The sequence below is a fragment of the Pseudorca crassidens genome, chromosome 20, assembly GCF_039906515.1.
Source record: "Pseudorca crassidens isolate mPseCra1 chromosome 20, mPseCra1.hap1, whole genome shotgun sequence".
Taxonomy (NCBI): domain Eukaryota; kingdom Metazoa; phylum Chordata; class Mammalia; order Artiodactyla; family Delphinidae; genus Pseudorca; species Pseudorca crassidens.
This window is the reverse complement of record NC_090315.1, coordinates 3,429,376-3,448,059: the sequence shown is the minus strand read 5'-3', so window position 1 is coordinate 3,448,059 and position 18,684 is coordinate 3,429,376. Positions and strand designations below refer to the sequence as shown.

Here is an 18,684-nt window from a genome sequence, read left to right as displayed (position 1 = left end):
TATTTTTTTTAAAAGTGGAGTTACAAAGTAATACTAACTTTTATAATTGCCCATGTATTTACCTTTATCAGGATCTCTATTTCTTGGTATAGCTTTGAATTACTGTCTAGTGTCCTTACATTTCACCATGGAAGAATTTTCCCTTAAGAATTTCTTACAGAGCAGATCTAGTGGTAACAAACTCCTTTAGCCTTCATATATAGGAATGTCTTAATTTCTTCCTCACTTTTTTTTTTTTTTTTTTTTGGCCGTGCTGAGCTGCATGTGAGATTTTAATTACCTGACAAACCCACACCCCCTGCCCTGGAAGCATGGAGTCTTAACCACTCGACCACCAGGGAAGTCCCTCTTCCCCCCTCTTGAAGGACAGCTTTGCCAGATACAGGATTCTTACTTGACACTTTTTGTTCGTTTTACACTTGAATATATTGAACCACTGCTTTCTGGCCTCCCAAGTTTCTGATGAGAAATCTGCTGATAATCTTATTGAGTGCCCCTTGTTTGTAACAAGTTGCTTCATGCTTGCTATACTCTATCTTTGGCTTTCAAAAGTTTGATTGTAATTTTCTCAGTGTGAGTCTCTTTATTTTTCTTGGAATTCATTGAGCTTCTTGGATGTTTCATCAAATTTGGGAAGTTTTCCGCTATTTCTTCAAATATTCTCTCTGACCCTTTCTCTCTCCTCTTTCTGGGACTTCCCTAATGAGTATGTTGATTCATTGGGTGTATCACAGGTTCCTTAGGCTCTACTCACTATTTTTCAATCTTTTCTTTTTTTCTGTTTCTTAGACTCAATATTTTCCATTGTCCTGTCTTCAAGTTTGCAGATTATTTCTTCTTCCTGCTCAAATTTTTCTTTGAATCCCTCTAATGAGTTTTTCATTTTAGTTACTGAACTTGTTGCTCCTGAATTTCTTTTCTCTTTTTTTGTTTGCCGCACCACATGGCTTGTGGGATCTTAGTTCCCTGACCAGGGATCGAACCTGGGCCCCCTACAGTGAGAGCATGGACTCCTAACCACTGGACCACCAGGGAATTCCCTCTTTTTCATTTCTTTTTAGGTTTTCTTTTTTTGTATTGATGTTTCCATTTTGTTTTTACCTAGTTTTCTTGACTTTCTCTGTATCTTCCTTTAGCTCCTTGAGCTTTTTTAAGATGGTTGTTGTAAATTCTTTGTCCAATAGGTTTGCATCAGATGTTTTTTAGGAACAGATTTTGGAGAGGTTCCAAACATAAGCTACTATGTCCTCAGACTTGTTAGCCTCCTGGCATTGATGTATGGCAATATATGCATGAAATATTGCCAACCTAAGAATTTCACCAAGTCTCATTACATAAGCACAACTGATTAAATCAGTGCCTGTATGACTCAGTTTCCTGCCCTCCTTCTGTTTCTGGAGGTCTAGTTGTTATCTTATGGCTTAAAACCCCAACCTTCTGATCACATAGTTGGGCTTTCAGGCTTTGCACTGAGTCATCTCTTCACCATGAACTCTCTGTGAGCCCAGATGAGTTACTTATTTGCATAACTATCCAGTCTGGAATTGACCATGTCTTTTTCCAGCCCCCTGTCCTCTCACCCAGCTAGTTCTCTGGGTCTCCCTTTCAAGGTGTCAACAGTCCAAGGATCAGGAAAGAAAGAAATTGTTATCCTGGGATTCAGAGGTCGGGAAATGTGGCAGACACAGAGACACTATTTCCATCTTCATTTTTTTCACTGAAATACTGATTTTCTTTCTTCCATGTTGGCGTTATTAACAGATCTTTTTGTGTATTGAATTTCTTTCAGGTGACAAAGGAAAGCCCAAGACCACAGAACCTACCACTTGTGAGCCAGCCCTGTCTGAGGGAGTCTTATTCCAGCAACAACTAATACAAAGAGTTTCAGAGGACTCCCAGTTGGGCCAAATCAATGATCAGGAAGGGTCACTGGAAATGCAAGAAGGACACTTGAGACCAGAGATAGAACCCCAGAAGGACAAGCTCCCTGGGAAACCAAGCTCTGAATATGGCAGCTTAGGGACACCTGGTGGTGTGTGTTCAAAGATTGTAGAGGAGCCAGTCCCTCCAGGAGGTGCTGTCCATGACCATGACTCATGTGGATCTGGTAATGATCTCATGATTCAGGAAGAGGAAAGTATTTTTAAATGCAACGAATGTGGGAAAATTTTTAATAAGAAACGCCTCCTTGCTCGACATGAGAGGATTCACTCTGGAGTGAAGCCCTATGAATGCACAGAGTGTGGGAAAACCTTTAGTAAGAGCACTTATCTCCTTCAACACCACATGGTCCACACCGGGGAGAAGCCCTATAAGTGCATGGAGTGTGGCAAGGCCTTCAACCGCAAGTCACACCTTACACAACACCAGCGGATTCACAGTGGAGAAAAGCCTTATAAATGCAATGAATGTGGAAAGGCCTTCACCCACCGCTCCACTTTTGTTTTGCATAACAGGAGCCACACTGGAGAAAAACCCTTTGTGTGCAAAGAATGTGGAAAAGCCTTCCGAGATAGGCCAGGTTTCATTCGACACTACATTATCCACAGTGGTGAGAATCCGTATGAGTGCTTTGAATGTGGCAAGGTCTTTAAACACAGGTCATACCTCATGTGGCACCAGCAGATTCACACTGGGGAGAAGCCCTATGAATGCAGTGAATGTGGGAAAGCCTTCTGTGAGAGCGCAGCCCTCATTCACCACTATGTCATCCACACTGGGGAGAAGCCCTTTGAGTGCCTCGAGTGTGGGAAGGCCTTCAACCACAGGTCATACCTCAAGAGGCACCAGCGGATTCACACTGGGGAGAAGCCCTATGTGTGCACTGAATGTGGAAAGGCCTTCACCCACTGCTCCACTTTTATCTTGCATAAACGGGCCCACACTGGAGAGAAACCTTTTGAGTGCAAAGAATGTGGGAAAGCCTTTAGCAATCGGGCAGACCTCATTCGGCACTTCAGCATCCACACTGGAGAGAAGCCCTATGAGTGCATGGAGTGTGGGAAGGCGTTTAACCGCAGGTCAGGCCTCACCAGGCACCAGCGGATTCACAGTGGAGAGAAGCCCTATGAATGCCTCGAGTGTGGGAAAACCTTCTGCTGGAGCACAAACCTCATTCGACACTCCATCATCCACACTGGAGAGAAGCCCTATGAGTGCAGTGAATGTGGAAAGGCCTTCAGTCGCAGCTCATCCCTCACTCAGCATCAGAGGGTTCATACTGGGAGAAACCCTGTCAGCGTGACAGATGTGGGAAGAACCTTCACAAGTGGGCAGTCCTCAGTCAATCTTCAAGAACTCCTATTGGGGAAAGACTTTTTGCATGTAACCACTGAGGAAAATCTTTTGCCAGAGGAAACATCTTACTCAGAATCTGATCATTCATACCAAAGAGAAACACCACAATTTTCTTCCCTGTGAAAATACCTATTGCAGGATATCAGTTGTCATTTAAAGAGTCATATTGGAAATTGACCCAACCTAGAGCCTTACTCTACATCTGAGAATTCATCAAAGAGAGAGACCCAGTGGTTATTATGCACTTAGGAAAACCTTCAGCTACATCTTTCTTCTTAGTTTACACTTCAGTGTTATCTCAGGAATTTTTTTAAAAAAGAAGGGAGAGACTTAAAATAGAAAATGAACTACAAAATGTTTCTTTCAGACTTCCTTGCCAAGCTATGGCACTTTGTCATTGATTCCTTAGTTAATTGGCAGGAGGATAGTTTTGTTTCCATGGTAAAGAACCTAGACTCTATGTGTCTTGTATATACATTCATTGCTATCCAGTTTAAAGAGAGTTAGACAGGTCTGAAAACTTTCATTGAACATCTCCTTTGTTCTAAAACATTGTCTCTATTCTTAAGACCTTAATTTTTTGGTTTGAGCCATCAAATGCCTTTATATTTAAGGAGATAAGAATACACATATGAATGGGCACGTTCTGTTGAACCATTTTAGACTATTTAGGCTTTGATTCTTTAAAAACAAACCTTTTCTTCATGTGGTTTTAAAGACCTAATACTCAGACTTTTTCTTGGTCCTGTACTATTATTGGTTTACTAATTGCTCTAGTTATGTGGTAAATCTTTTAATCGGGTAAAGTGAGTCCTCTGTCTTCAGTCTTCTTATTTAAAACTGATTAACATTCCTCGTTACTTTGAATTTCCATGTAAAATTTTGGATAAGCTTGTCTGTTTTTACCAGAAAAAAAAGCTGTATTGAATTTTGATAGAAATTAAGTTAAATTGGTAGATTTATTTGTTGAGAGTTGGCATCTTTGCTGTTTTGAGTCTTCCAATTCATGAAAACATTATGTCTGTACATTTATTTGATATGGCTTGATTTACTTCATTACTATTTTATAAGTTTCAGTAATAGGTCCTGTACAATGTTTTTAAGATTTATATACAGGTGTTTTTGTTTTTTGAGTAATTATAAATGGCATTGATTTTTAAACTTTGAATTTCCACACAGTCTTTGGTAGTATACAGAAATATGTATATTTTTCATGTTATTTTGTTATCCTGCAACCTTGCTGTTTCTTTTGATAGAATGCTTGGGATTTTCTACATAGAAGTATCATCTGCAACTAGAGACAGTTTTACTTCTTCCCATCTGTATACCTGTTATTTCCTTTTCTTGTCCTACTGCACTAGCTAAGATTTCCAATATGATGTTAAATACTAGTAGTGAGAAAACATGTTCTTGCCTGGGTCCTGATATTAGGGGAAAAACATTCCGATTTTCATCATTAACTATGGTGTTAGTTGTAAGGTTTTCTACATAGAGTTTTCTTTATCAAGTTTAGAAAGTTTCCCATGTTCCTAATTTACTGTGTTTTTTTGTTGTTGTGAATGAGTGTTGAACTTTGTCAAATACTTTTTTTGTAATCAATTGATAGAATCCTGTGTTTTTTCTTCTGTAGCCTGTTGATATGATGTATTACATTCATTTGAGATTTGAATGTCGAACCAGCCTTGTATCCTTGGAATAAGCCCCACTTGGTCATGGAGTATAATTATTTTTATATATTATATTACAGTATTAAATATGCTAGTATTTTGTTGAGGAAGTTTTCCTCTAATTTCATGAGTGACAGTGATATGTAGTTTTCTTTCTCTATATATATTTTTTTCAATTGTCATTGTTTGGTTTTGGTGTCTAGGTGATTCTGGCCTCCTAACATGTGTTAACAGGTGTTGTATTATTCACAAGACAGTGTGTTGTATAGAATTGGTTTTATTTGTTCTTTTAATGTTTGGTAGCATTCTCCAGTGAACCATTTAGTCCTGGAGATTTTTCTTTTGGATGCTTTTTAATTATGTATTTATTTTATTTTATATGTATAGAACTATTCAGAGTATCTATTTCATATTGGACAAGTTTTTATAGTTTATCTTTTTCTAGGAATTGTCCCATTTCATCTAAATTTTCTTATTTGTTTAAAGTATTCCTTTATTATCCTTTTGATGGCAGCAGAATCTGTACTTATAGTCCCTGTTTTATTCCTATTATTGGAAATGTGTTAACTCTCTTTTATCTTTGTCAATCTTCTTAGACATTTATCAATTTTTTTATTTCAAGGAACCAGCACTTTATATCATTTTTTCCTCTATCTTTTCCTAATTTCACTGAATTATTATTTTTTTCTGGTCTTTATTATATCCTTTCTTCTACTGCTTTGATAGTAGTTTCCTTTGCAGTTTCTTGAGGTGGGTGCTTAGGTTATTGATTTGAGGGTTTTTTTTTTTTTCACTTTACTAATGTAAGCATTAAGTTCTATAAATTTCCCTCACAGTACTGTTTTAGCTTCTTGTCTTATGTTCTAATTACATTTCATTCAGTTCTAAATATTTCTTTATTCGAGACTGTCTAACCCATGGATTATTTAGAAGGATGTTGTTTAATTTCCCAGTGTTTGGAGTATTTTGTGCTTTCTTCTGATTTCTTTTACGTTTGATTTGGCTATTTAAATTTTTTGAGGTTTGTTTTATGACCCAGGATATTTGATGAATGTTCAGTAAGGCTGCTTGAAAAGAGTGTGTATCCTACTGTCATTGAGTGGAGTTTGTATATGTATGTACCAGATACTGTTCATTGAGGATGTTTTTCAGATTTTCTATATCTGCTGATTTCCTGCCTCGTATTTTTATCAACAGCTGAGAAAGGGGTGTTGAAGTCCTGCAGTTTAATTCTAGAATTGTCTCTTCCTCCTTTAAGTTCTGTCAGTGTTCACTTCATGTATTTCAAAGCTCTGTTGTTTGGTGCATACACATTTAGGATTGCTGTGTCATCTTGGTGTAATAACCCTTTTATCATTATGCTTTCTTTTTGCTCCTCTAAAATTTTTTGCTTTGAAGTATACTTTATCTGATATTAATATAGCTACTATTGAGTTTTTTGGTTAATGTTTGCATGGTTTATATTTTTCCATAATTTTATTTTCAACCTTATCTATATTGTTACATTTGAAGTTATGTAATATGTGAATATTGTGAATAGCATATACTTGGCTCATTTTCTTATATCCATCTTACTGATTTCTGTTTTAAAATTGGTATATTTAGGCCATTTAAGTTTAAAATAATTATTGATATTTTTAGGGCTTACAACTACCATTTTATGATGTTTTTGTTGCTCTGTTGTTTGGTTTTTTTTTTTTTTTTTTTTTTTGCTGTTCATGGGCCTCTCACAGTGTGGCCTCTCCCATTGCGGAGCACAGGCTCCGGACGCGCAGGCTCAGCGGCCATGGCTCATGGGCCCAGCCGCTCCGCGGCATGTGGGATCCTCCCGGACCCGGGCACGAACCCGTGTCCCCTGCATCAGCAGGCGGACTCTCAACCACTGCGCCACCAGGGAAGCCCCTGTTTGGTTTTGAGGGGGTACTTTTTGTTGTTTGTTTTGCCTTCTTGTGGGTTACTTTAATGTTAGGAACTCCACTTGATATATCTGTGATGTTTTTGAGTATATCTCTTGTATTTTAGTGGTTACTCTAGGTATTGTATTGTACATACATAACTTATCACAGCCTACGGTATCAACACTTTAGCACTTTGACACGTAGAAACCGTACCCGTACCTGGGTACCTTTACATTCCGCATTCTTTTAATATAATTGTCTTAAGTATTTCCTTTTCATATACTGAACACCATATTGGATGATGTTCTTTTTGCTTCAACTGTCAAACAATTTTTACAAAACTCAGAAGAAGCACAGTCTGTTTACTTCTACTTTTACTCATTACATTGTTCTTTCTTCCTTCTTGAAATCTCAAGTTTCTTCCATTAACAGTTTCTTTTTAAATTTTTTGCCCCATGAAAATCTATAGCCTGTCTTTTGTTACAGATTTTCTGGTAAAAAATGTTTTTGTTTTCCTTCATCTAAAAATGTCTTTATGTCTCCTTCATTCCCAAAGGATATTTTTGTGGGATATAGGATTCAGGGTCAGCAGTTCTTTTCTTTTAGTACTTGAAAGGCAAGTAAGTAATTTCCTTCTGTCTTCCAGATGGGAAATCTGATCTGTTTCAGTTGAGAAATCTGCTGCCATTTGACTCATTATTTCCCTATCTGTAATGTATCCTTTATGTCAAGTGCTTTGAAAGTGTTTTTTCCTTGTATATAGAGTTCAGAAGTTTGATTATGACGTAACCTGCCATAAAATTTGGAGGGCTTGTCCTGTTTGGTGTTTGCTCAGCTTTTCACATTTTGTGGTGTATGCCACTTGGCAAATTTGGGAACTTTTTAGTTATTCTTCAAATAGTTTTTTCAGCCCTTTGTTCTCTTGTTCTTGTTCCATAGGATTCTCAGGTTCCCATCTTTTTGTTTCCCCCAGTCTGCTTTTCTCTGTTGCTCACGTTGATTAATTTCCATTGATTTCTCTTTGAGCTCACTGATTCCTTCTCTCTCATATATAATCTACTATTGAGCTCATCCAGTGAATTTTCGTTTTGATTTTTGAATTTTTCAATTGTCTGATTTCCGTTTGGTTCTTTTACACATCTTCTATTTCTTTGCCTAGTTTATGATGCCAAAGAAGGACTCTGAGAAAACAAGCAAAACTGTGTAGTCCAAAGTCAGTGGTTCTCTGGTGGTTTATCTTGATACTGGAATAGAAATCCTGAAGTATCTGGAGGAATGGAAGACCTGCCATCTTCTGTGTTGTTATCCACAAATATTTCTCAAGAAAATAAAACTGGGAAACCTGCAGATTGTTCAGAGTTGTGTTCTCCAGGGAAGATTTGTGTGTAAAATTTCTGAGCTCTCTAAGGCTTGTTATAGCCTCAAAGGAGAATGGGCTACTCGTCTTCCAGGTTCAGTCTTCCTCTTTGTTGTTGAACACATTCTCCCATATTCCCTAACTTGTATAGGGCCACTGTCTTTCTTTTGTGCCTCTACTTCTTGGTCTTTAAATTCTCCCTCTGAATCCCCTTCTGTCCTCACAATCTATACCTGTGTTCCTCACCCCCAAGCACTTTCTGCCCTACATGTGTATTGAGCTCTGCCCTTCTCTTTTCTCTCACAGATACACCCTGTGTGATTGTTCTGTCCACTGCCTGTCCTCACCCCATCATGTCCCTTTCGCTCCACTGACAACTAAAGAATGACCTCCACCATGGTTGCCTGGCTTAAGCAGGTCTCACAAAGTTCCCTTTTGTCCTCTCTCCTCCTCCCGCCCTCCCATCACTGTTGGACTGCTGCCCACCTCTCTGACTTGAAGGTCCTTTCCTGGTTTCTGTGAGTTCTTACCCTTCTTCAGAGAGTCTGTGTCTTTAGCCCATGTATTAAATAATGTGCTTCCCAGGGTCCATCCAAGGCCATTGCTTTCTCACTTGTGATGTGTTCCATGAGTGAGTTAATTCCCACTCAATGCATTTTATACTCAGTGATCTACAGAGTTCCCCCAAATCTGTGTCTCCAGGTTGAATATTTCTCATGTCTGTTACCCTCTGTTCATACTTCCACACCTTCTGTGTATTCATATACACTGAGTTTATGCATGTGTCATTTGGTCAAGACCATCACCATAAGGATGCACCCATAATAATTCTAAGAGCAAGCAAACGTGGTATTACTGTATATCAGCCATTGTTTTGAATGTTTAAACACATCAACTCTTAACCTTTGCAACAAGTCTATGTGATAGGTAATATTATCATCATTTTACAAATCAGGAAACTGAGGAACAGAAAGATTAAGGAGTTTGCCCCAAATTGTACAGTCATTACAACGTATGAGATTAGGGATTGGAGGCCATTTAGGCTGGCTGCAGAGTCCATACCCTTATCACTTTCCTAGATTCCTTCTTGTAGTATGAATCTTTGTTTTCCTGATCACTATTCATTTTTACTAAAACGGATCAAATAATACTCATTTGATCTGTAACCCCCTTTCTCATTTTATAGTACATCTTGGCCATCCTTTCAGTTTGAGAAACCAAACTCAGTCTTCAATGGTTGCATCATCTCTTGTAACTTTGTAGGAAATATAATCTCTGAGGAAGCAGGGAGGTAGAAAAGGGCTAAGGTTGGCATTTGGTTTTAGACATTGTGTTTGAGGTGCCTGAAAAAACAATCTCAGTGAATTTCACTATCTTCTGTCTTGTTGACAAAGCCAGACACCTCACAGCCATTTTTCTTTTATCATTCTCACATCCAGCCACTGTCTGATTCTGTTCACTTTACGTTTTTATTTTCCTCAGTAGACACTCAGTATATGTGTGTTAGTGAATGGCCACACAGTAGTGTATTTTTATGTTTGCCTCCCTCACAGAGTTTACACAAAGCTGTGTGTATAGTTGGCACAGTATATGACTTATGTTGACCACAAAGAGAAACTATATGGGCTTTTATGGACAGATCTATAAGACTTTAAAAGTCATAAGGAATGACTGTGTTGAAAGTCCTCAAGACTACCCAGGGTTATGACTTACTAGGAAGCATCAAAGGACTCAGCATATTATACTGAACATCGAAGGTTTATGACAGCACAAGAATACAAAGCAATCTCAGTCAAGGGAAAAGATACAAGGACTGGAGTCCAGAGGAAACCAGGGACAAGCTTTAGGAATTCTGAGTCCTTAATTTAAGTTCTGTCAATGAATTATGACTGCATGTGTGAAATGTCTACTAGGGAAACTTATTAGAACCTCAGTGCCTATGATTTTTATTGGGCACTCTGTCTAGAGCATAACAGAATTCTAGACCTCCAGAAGCATAACAGGTTAGCAGCATAAGCCACCTTGTTTACACAAACAATAGGTGCACTGAGCCATTCATCATTTCTGGGAATGATAGGAAGCCTCCCGAAATCTAAGGCCTCAAACTTTAGCCAAGGGCAAACTTTGAAGCTCAAATGATAGCATGCCATATTAACTCTTCTTCACAGTGACTTAAATGATACCTAAATGTTGAGGAAGTTCAAATTTCTTTAACAAATACAGTTTGCTACAACAAGAAATAAGTCATAGCTTTGAGGTGAAGGTTTATATACATGTAAATCACTGTAACGAAAACAATCAGTTATGTCAGAGTGGAAATTCTTACATAGTGGTCAAGACTTAATTTAGTGATGACAAAATATAGAGAATGTCTTGTGAGAAAGAATCTTGCCTCTCAATAAATCTGTGTCTATTTAGATATGTCGTCAGTGGTTTGACTTGCAAATATTCCCTTTATTTGTTTTTATTTGTACAAAGATGTAACGACCAGGTCAATGCTGTGTATTTCCATTGCACATGTGTCAACAGTTTCTCATTTACTTTTTGTTCCCACTGTTGAAACTTGTAGCATTTGACTTCAACAAAAAAAATTAAAGAACATGGGGTCATAATAATTCCTACATCATTAAATGTGCATAACTGGAGATTAAAGGGTTTGTTACAGGCTTAGTCAAGTTCATGGACCTGTCTGTGAGTTTTACTGAGATGGTATGGGAGCATTTGGTCCAGCTGGGAGGGCCCTCTACAGAGACGTGATGCTGGAGATCTGTAGGAATCTGGTCTCGGGGAGTATTTGCCTCTCCCCTTTGTACTCATACTCTGGCCCGCAGACTGCCTTTCCTGTCTTAGTTATCGGATGCTGAGGTGCCTCTGGAATGCTCAAAGACGTCATCCTTGAGTTTTGAGGGTTAAAGATTTGTGATCTGTTCACAGGTATGTTACACACCTGACAATTGAGTGGTCTAAGCTAAATTGTAAATGGGCACTATTTTCCCTTCCTTGGAGCAGTGTCAAGAGCATGGACCCTCTAGTCAGACCACCTGGTTACACTTCCTGGCCTTGTTCTAACCAGCTGGATGACTTGAAGGAAATTTCTCTCTGCTGTGATTTTTAATTTGGAGATCCGTGTATTAAGCATATATTTTTTGTTGTTGTGCCCCACCCCCCTTTTTAGTCTTTTTTAAAAAATATACATTTATTTATTTATGGCTGCTTTGGGTCCTCGTTGCTGCACGTGAGCTTTCTCTAGTTGCGGCGAGCGGGGGCTACTCTTTGTTGAGGTGCACGGGCTTCTCATTGCGGTGGCTTCTCTGTTGCAGAGCACGGGCTCTAGGCACACGGGCTTCAGTAGTTGTGGCACTCGGGCTCAGTAGTTGCGGCACGCGGGCTCTACAGTGCAAGCTCAGTAGTTGTTGTGCACGGACTTAGTTGCTCTGCGACATGTTGGGTCTTCCCAGACCAGGGCTCGAACTCGTGTCCCCTGCATTGGCAGGTGGATTCTTAACCACTGTGCCATCAGGGAAGCCCCAAATTGGCCATTTTTATGCCACTTCCAAAGAACAGGGTGTCAGTGCATCAAGCCAGATGTGATCTTTGAGCTGCAACAAGGTAGAGAGTCATGGACAGAGCAAGGAGCAATTCCAAGGAGGGGCTGTCCAGGTGAGCAAGTAGAAAGCATGTATTCAAGGGATGATGGTGTTAGTAAGATCCCAGTTATCTCCCGTGGGATTGGTATTTTAGAGAGATTGTTCCACATGCCCTTCTCATAGACCCACACCTCTGAAAATGGCGAAAGACAAATAATTGAGGTCCCCAAATACACAGCGTGGCTTGTGGGCTCTTAGTTTCCCAACCAGGAATTGAACCTGGGCCCTCAGCAGTGAGATCATGAAGTCCTAACCACTGGACTGCCAGGAAATTCCCAAGAATGCCCCTTTCAGGACTAGCCAATTCTTAGAGGTAACAAACTACTCTTAGGGGCTGTTTCTTTCATGTGTAAATTAAGCAACCCAAAGCCCCTAGTCGGAAACCCTCCTCTTTCTGACTCTTACACTTAGGAGACTATATTTCTCATCATCTAAGGGCCTGTGCCGGGCAAATAAGTCAGCCCGTATGCTCCAAAGCCTGTTGACAGTATTCAAACTAGCCAATACCAAACTGTTTATCCTACCCTGTCTTATCTTTCCTGTTGAAAACACAATAAAAGCTGTGGACCATGCTTTCTTCACCTCTCTTACCTCCTGACCTGACCCATCCTGGTCTTCCCCTCGTGGCCCTTTGTGATGTGCCCTGTCTCCTGTTTCTAGGAATGTGTGAGCATAAACTACTTCCTTCATGACAATCATTCCCATTTCTGTGTATATTAACATACCAAATTAATTCCTGGGTATATTCTAGAACACACAGGGAACATATTATGACTTCTTTACAGTGGCCTACAGGGCTCTACACAGTGAGCTTTAAAGTGATACTAGGGATGAACAGGAAGGAGCAGGTGACAGAATTCCAGGGTCAGGACACATTTTTCACATTCCTTGCTAGAAAAAATCTGGGAGTCTGGGAGTCTTTTTCCACCGATAGAGACCATTCATGGTGTTTGAGGAGAGAGTGCAGAAATACTGCTTTCACTGATGCTCTGAGGTAAGTTGCTCCACACACCTGGTTGTTTGCAGGGGGAAAAAATACTACGTTACCCAGAAGGCTGAGCGCCGCGTGTTTGCGCCGATGCTGGGCCAGTGATGGCTCAGGACGGGGGTGGTTTCCTGCGGCCCGCGCCGGCGGGGGCGGGACCTCCGACCATTTGGAGAGCTGCGTCATCTATCTGTGCCGGCTGGGTCCTCCGGGGCTGTGGGTCCTGTGGCGATGGGCCGGGTGCGTTTCCCAGCCCCGAGCTGGGCAGGCCAGTGAGGAGGGTGTGTCTTACCTCCGTGTCGGTGTACTAGCCCAACACTCGCCCCGGGTCCTCCGTAACGGGAGTGTCCCGTGAGCGCCTGCCGGGGCCCCGACCCCGTCCCGGGAGCTCTGACGCGACGGCCTGGGCCTCGTGCGCATTTTGCGCCTGGGAAACTGAGGCTCAGAGTGCGACCGTCGGCCGAGGTGACCCCTCCCAACCCCAACCCCCTCACCCCCCTGCTCTGGGCAGGAGGCGGGCGGCTGAATCCTGGAGCCGCCTCTCTGGCCCCGCTCTCTCCTCACGGTCCCGTGATGGCGGCGGGGTGGTTGGACCCGGCACGGGTGAGTGGGCCATATTGCTGGCATTGCTGCTTCTCCGCTGGTTCGGAGAGGGCTCCTGGGCAGGCTGGAGGCTAAGTAAGCCATTGGGTTTCTCTTTGTCCTCGTCGTTTACTTACAACAAGTGGCGCTGACTCGTTATTTTATCCGCGGTCTTACCACAGTTTTGGGTCTCCGACAGGTGTTTCATCAGTGCGTGAAGGATGAATGATGCTTCCTTCCTTCCCGTCACACTTAAAATTCTAGAATTCCAGCTTCCCTATCCTCCCGGCCGACCTCCTCTGACCTTCCGTTCTTCCCTGGCTCACTGTTCTGCAGACACACCAACCTGACCATAAGTTCTCTGTCCCCGCGCCCCGCCCCGCCCCCAATCTTTATATTTGCACTGGCCTTTGCCTGGAGTACTGTTCCTGTATCTTTTTTTTTTTTGACCGTGCTGCAGGGCTTGGGGGATCTTAGTTCTCCAACCAGGAATCGAACCTGCGCCCCCTGCCGTGGAAGCATGGAGCCCTAACCATTGGACCGCCAGGGAAGTCCCACTGTTCCTATATCTTTGCAGGACTTCCCTCTCACATCCTTCTGGCCTCTGCGCAGATGTCTCCTATTTGGAGAGGACTTTTCTAGCAGTTAGCTTAAAATGGCCCCTTCCTGTTGCCTGTGTTCTGGCATTTTTGTGTAGGGAACCTGGCAAAATTCCTGGTTGAATTTGTCCAGGATGCTGTGGGAGCAAAGAGAAAACAATGAGAAAAGAACCGTAATAGCCGGCCGGCCTCGATTGAGTCCTTGCTGTTAGCAGGTCGACAGGCATAATATATCACCTCATGTAATCCTCACCTTTTCAGAGCTAAGTTCTCTTATTATCACTGTTTTGTACAAGAACAACTTGAGACTCAGTGAAGTTCAGTTTCCTGCCCAAGTTCACTGCAGTTCTTTAGTAGCAGAAACTAACAACAAGTATGTCGCCACCACAGCCTGTATTTTTACCCTCTTCTCTACGAACAGTGGAGAGGGTTGCCTGGAGGTGACACCTAAAGTAAACTTTGCAAGCCAAGCAGGCTTCCTTCCGGTAGGCAGTCTTGGCATGAACCAAGGACATGGCATTTCAGCATGCGGAAGAGTGTGGACCAAATAAAAGGTATATTGGTTGTTTAAGGAACCCCCAGAGGGTCTTTGCGATTGCCAGAATCCTCCCTACTCCCCCATCTGCTGAGACGTGTCCTGGGAGGGCCAGACGTTGTGGCCGTTGGCTGAATGTTCCATCCTGCTCAGCAAGGACAGACATCATGGCCAATCAAAGGCTGTTGTTCTCCTGGCTACAGCCTCCAGTGTCCTCAGCAATTCCTATTCCCTGGTCCCTGAAGTATTCTTTCCTCCGGGATATACGCTGTCAGGTCTCAGGTAGAAAAAAGAAGTGATGGCTCATTGTGGATTCTCCCTGGGAGTCTCCAAGGTTCACATGGCAGCAGGAGCTGGTCCAGGCCCTGCCACTTCCCAAGCAGGTACCACCACCTCAGGTGACTCTCCTGTGAGGTGGGTGATGATGAATCTGCTCCTCTGCCCACGTCTGCAGAATTATTTTCAGCAGTGGCTGAAATGAATATAACTGGGAAATTTATTTAAAATGCTTCACATCTTCATTAACTGTGGTTTTACTTTGCCAGTGGGTCATGGTTATGCTGTTAGACCTCAGACCAGAGGAACCTGCTTTTAAATCCTGCCTCTGATCACAACCCATGTAAACTTGGGCAAACTGGTAGAGCTCCCTGGGCCTCAGGTCTCCTGACTGACATGAAGATGATAATGGCATTGACCTCACCGGCTGTGGCCAGTCACCCAGTGTTTCTTTTTTCTTTAGTTCTCATAACTATTATTGCTCAGTGAGAATCATTGTATTGATTCAGAAATCAACGTTCAGAGAAATTAAGCGAGGCCCCCAAGTTCACACAGCAGGCAAGTGCTGACTTTAGGACTTAGGATTCAAACCTCAAGAGTGGGTGGGACTTAAGAGCTGGGGACTTTCAGACACGTTAACAAGACATGTAAATGCCTCAGCACGAGGCAGGCACACAATGAGGACCAGTGGGTCTGGGGTACTGTTGCTGTAATTATTATTGGTATTGTTTTGTTGTCATTATTCTTTCCCATTTGTCTGACACCTTAGCACCCTTACCATTCTGTGCCTCACAGTCCATGCGGGAGGGTTCCGACCTCGTGTCATTCTCCGTCGCCTCCTGCCTAGGAGGCTTCTGTCGGCTACACTGCTGTGATCAGTCTAGAGCAGTGTCTGCCTCCTGGAATCCAGCACAGAGCTCGGCCTTCAGGGGCTGTTTGGTCTCTGCATCTTTGCCATGGAGAGAGATGGGCTCTGATTCGATCAATAGCCCCAAGACCAACACAACTGCATCTGCTTGACTTTCCAGATGATTGTTACTTATGAGGACGTGGCCGTGACTTTTACCCAGGAGGAGTGGGGGCAGCTGGACCCCGCCCAGAGGACCCTGTACCAGGAGGTGATGCTGGAGACCTGCGGGCTCCTGGTCTCTCTGGGTAAGGCCTTCCCAATCCATGTGGGACCTGTCACTTGCTTCATTCCACCCTCTGGCTCCAGGCCTGGTGGTTGAGAAGCCCTCTGTAGCCCATCTACCCTCCTCCGCACAGCTTCAGTTATTTTCTGGGCTCACCTCTTGCTGCCTGGTCTCCTTGTATCTCACTTAGGGAGGGTTGGACAAGAAACATAGTTTGCCTTTGGTCACAGCCGAAGGAGAAGGATGTGTTGGGAGGAAATGGAGGTGTCTTACAGAACCCAAAGGTAGGAATTTCTGCTGAGCTCCTTGAGGGACTGATATAGCGACTTAGAGAAGCATAATTATGCCCTGGCTTCTGGGTCTCTTGTTCTGCCTTCTCTCGTGGGCCTGCTCATGTCACTTTGTTTTCACAGTGGTTTTTTCTGCTGCAGCTATTTTGCAGAAGGTGGTAGTCACTAAGTCCTTGCTCTCTGAGGCCCACTCACTCCTCATCTCTGTTTCTTGCTGTATGTTTATCTTGTTTCTCTGTTCATGCTGTACTCATTTAATTCTCCCAGCACGCTGTACTCAACAAGTAAGGGAAATAGGGCCATTGTTGTGAGTCCTTCCTAAAGCTTAATCCATTCAACTTAAAAGGCACAACTTGGTTGTCAACAGCTCTGCTTTGCATTTTTTGTCCATCCTTTTGTGAAATGTTGATTAGAATAAATGATATATGATGTTCGTGCAAATGTCTCTATTTGACCAAATCACTGTGTGGGATTCCAAACCCAAGTTTTTATTTTTAGTAGTTCATGAAATGCTGAATTTTGGCATCTCCACGTCTGCTCCTTCCTCTGGCCCTGTTTCCTGAGGATTGACTCCTCTGCTCATGTCCCCCTCTCACCACCACAGCCCACTTGGTCTGAAGCTGCTGACTCCCATGGGGAAGTGTTTGCTGTTTCCTTCTTCGTGTAGCACCTGGGAGTCCAGGGTCTGGTTCTAGACTCCTGGTGTCTAATCCCTGCTCTGCTGCTTATGAGCTGTGTGTTCCTGGGCAGGTTACTGAACGCTTCTGTATGTCAGTTATCTCATAGGTAGTATCTCATGAAGTAATATAGTACCTGCTTCACACGTCTGTCGTGAGGGTGAATGGCTCAGAATAGTGCGTGGTGATGCCTGGCTGTGTGCAGGGTTAGCAATTGTGACTCCTGCTGCTGTCACTACTGTTAGTGATACCATCGTCGTCCTTGTTGTCATGGTCATCACCCTACACTTGGATTCAGCATTTTCTGGAACAGTGTTGTGTAGCTTTGTAGTTAAATACAGATGCCAGATGCCAGAGATGACTAGACTTTGGTTTTCATCTTGGCTCAGCCATTCATCGTGTCCATGGTTTCATTTTATCTGCCTGAGCCTCTGTTTCTTCATCTATAAAATGGTGCTTATTGCAATATGTACTTCATGTGGGTGCTATAAGGAAATCCTAAAATAGAATTTTTCATGCAAGGCCCACAGGAAGGTCAATATAACGCTTTGCTTAGGACCTAAAAAAGACTTAGATCCATGAAGACATTTACCTTGTTCCTGAATGAAAAGACTCAATATTTTAAATATGTATGTCATTTCATTTCTAAATTAGTTCATAAACTTAATTCAGTTTTTTTTATGCATTTAAATTGCTCGGCACAGTCCCTGGAATATAGTTATACCTATAAATAGTTATTATTTTTTTAAGACTTGTTTTTTTTTCAGCAGTTTTAGGTTCACAGCAAAATTGAGAGGTAAGTATAGAGATTTCCCATATACCCTCTCCCCCCACACGAGCATACCCTCCCTCATTGTCAATATTCTCACCAGAATGGTACATTTGTTACAGTTAATTCATCTACACTGACACATCATGATCACCCAAAGTCCATAATTGACATTAGGGTTCACTCTTGGTGTTGTACACTCCATGGGTTTGGACAAATGTATAATGACATGTATCCATCATAGTATCATACAGAATTTTTTTGTTGCCCTAAGAGTCCTCTCTATTCATCCTTGCCCCCTCACCAACCACTGATCTTTTTTACAGTCTCCATTTGTGTTTTCCAGAATGTCATATAGCTGGAATCATAGAGTATGTAACCTTTTTGATTGGCTTCTTTTACTTAGTAATATGCATTTGTTTCTCATTTCATGGCTTGATAGCATGTTTCTTTTTAGTGCTGAATAATATTTTACTGTCTAGATTTACCATCGTTTATCCATTTACCTACTGAAGAACATCTTGGTTGCTTCCAAGTTTTGGCAATTATGAATAAAGCTGCTGTAAACATCCGTGTGCAGGTTTTTATGTGGACATAAGTGTTCAGCACCTTTGGGTAAATAGCAAGAACTGTGATTGATGGATCCTATGGTGAAGGTATATTTAGTTTTTTAAGAACCCACCAAACTGTCTTCAAAATGGTGGTATCATTTTGCATCCCCACCAGCATTAAATGAGAGTTCCTGCTGCTCCGCATCCTTGCTAGCATTTGGTGTTGTCAGTGTTCCACGTTTTGACCTTCCTTCCTCCCTCCCTCCCTCCCTTCTTTTCTTTCATTTATATTTATTTATTTATGACTGCTTTGCATCTTCGTTGCTGCGTGTGGGATTTCTCTAGTTGCAGCGAGCAAGGGCTACTCTTTGTTGCGGTGCGTGGATTACTCTTGTTGTGGTGTGCAGCCTTCTCGTTGCTG

The 18,684-nt window shown here is 42.1% G+C and overlaps 1 protein-coding gene across 1 annotated transcript in view; it reads left to right on the top strand.

The window, feature by feature from the left end:
- LOC137215443 (zinc finger protein 850-like) overlaps nucleotides 1–18,684 on the top strand; it is a 46,871-nt gene that overhangs the window by 15,763 nt on the left and 12,424 nt on the right. Inside the window, exons 4-6 of the mRNA XM_067720687.1 lie at nucleotides 1,790–3,417; nucleotides 13,197–13,454; nucleotides 15,872–15,998. Coding sequence (XP_067576788.1) covers nucleotides 1,790–3,417; nucleotides 13,197–13,454; nucleotides 15,872–15,998 — 2,013 coding nt within the window. The remainder of the gene's footprint in view (nucleotides 1–1,789; nucleotides 3,418–13,196; nucleotides 13,455–15,871; nucleotides 15,999–18,684) is intronic.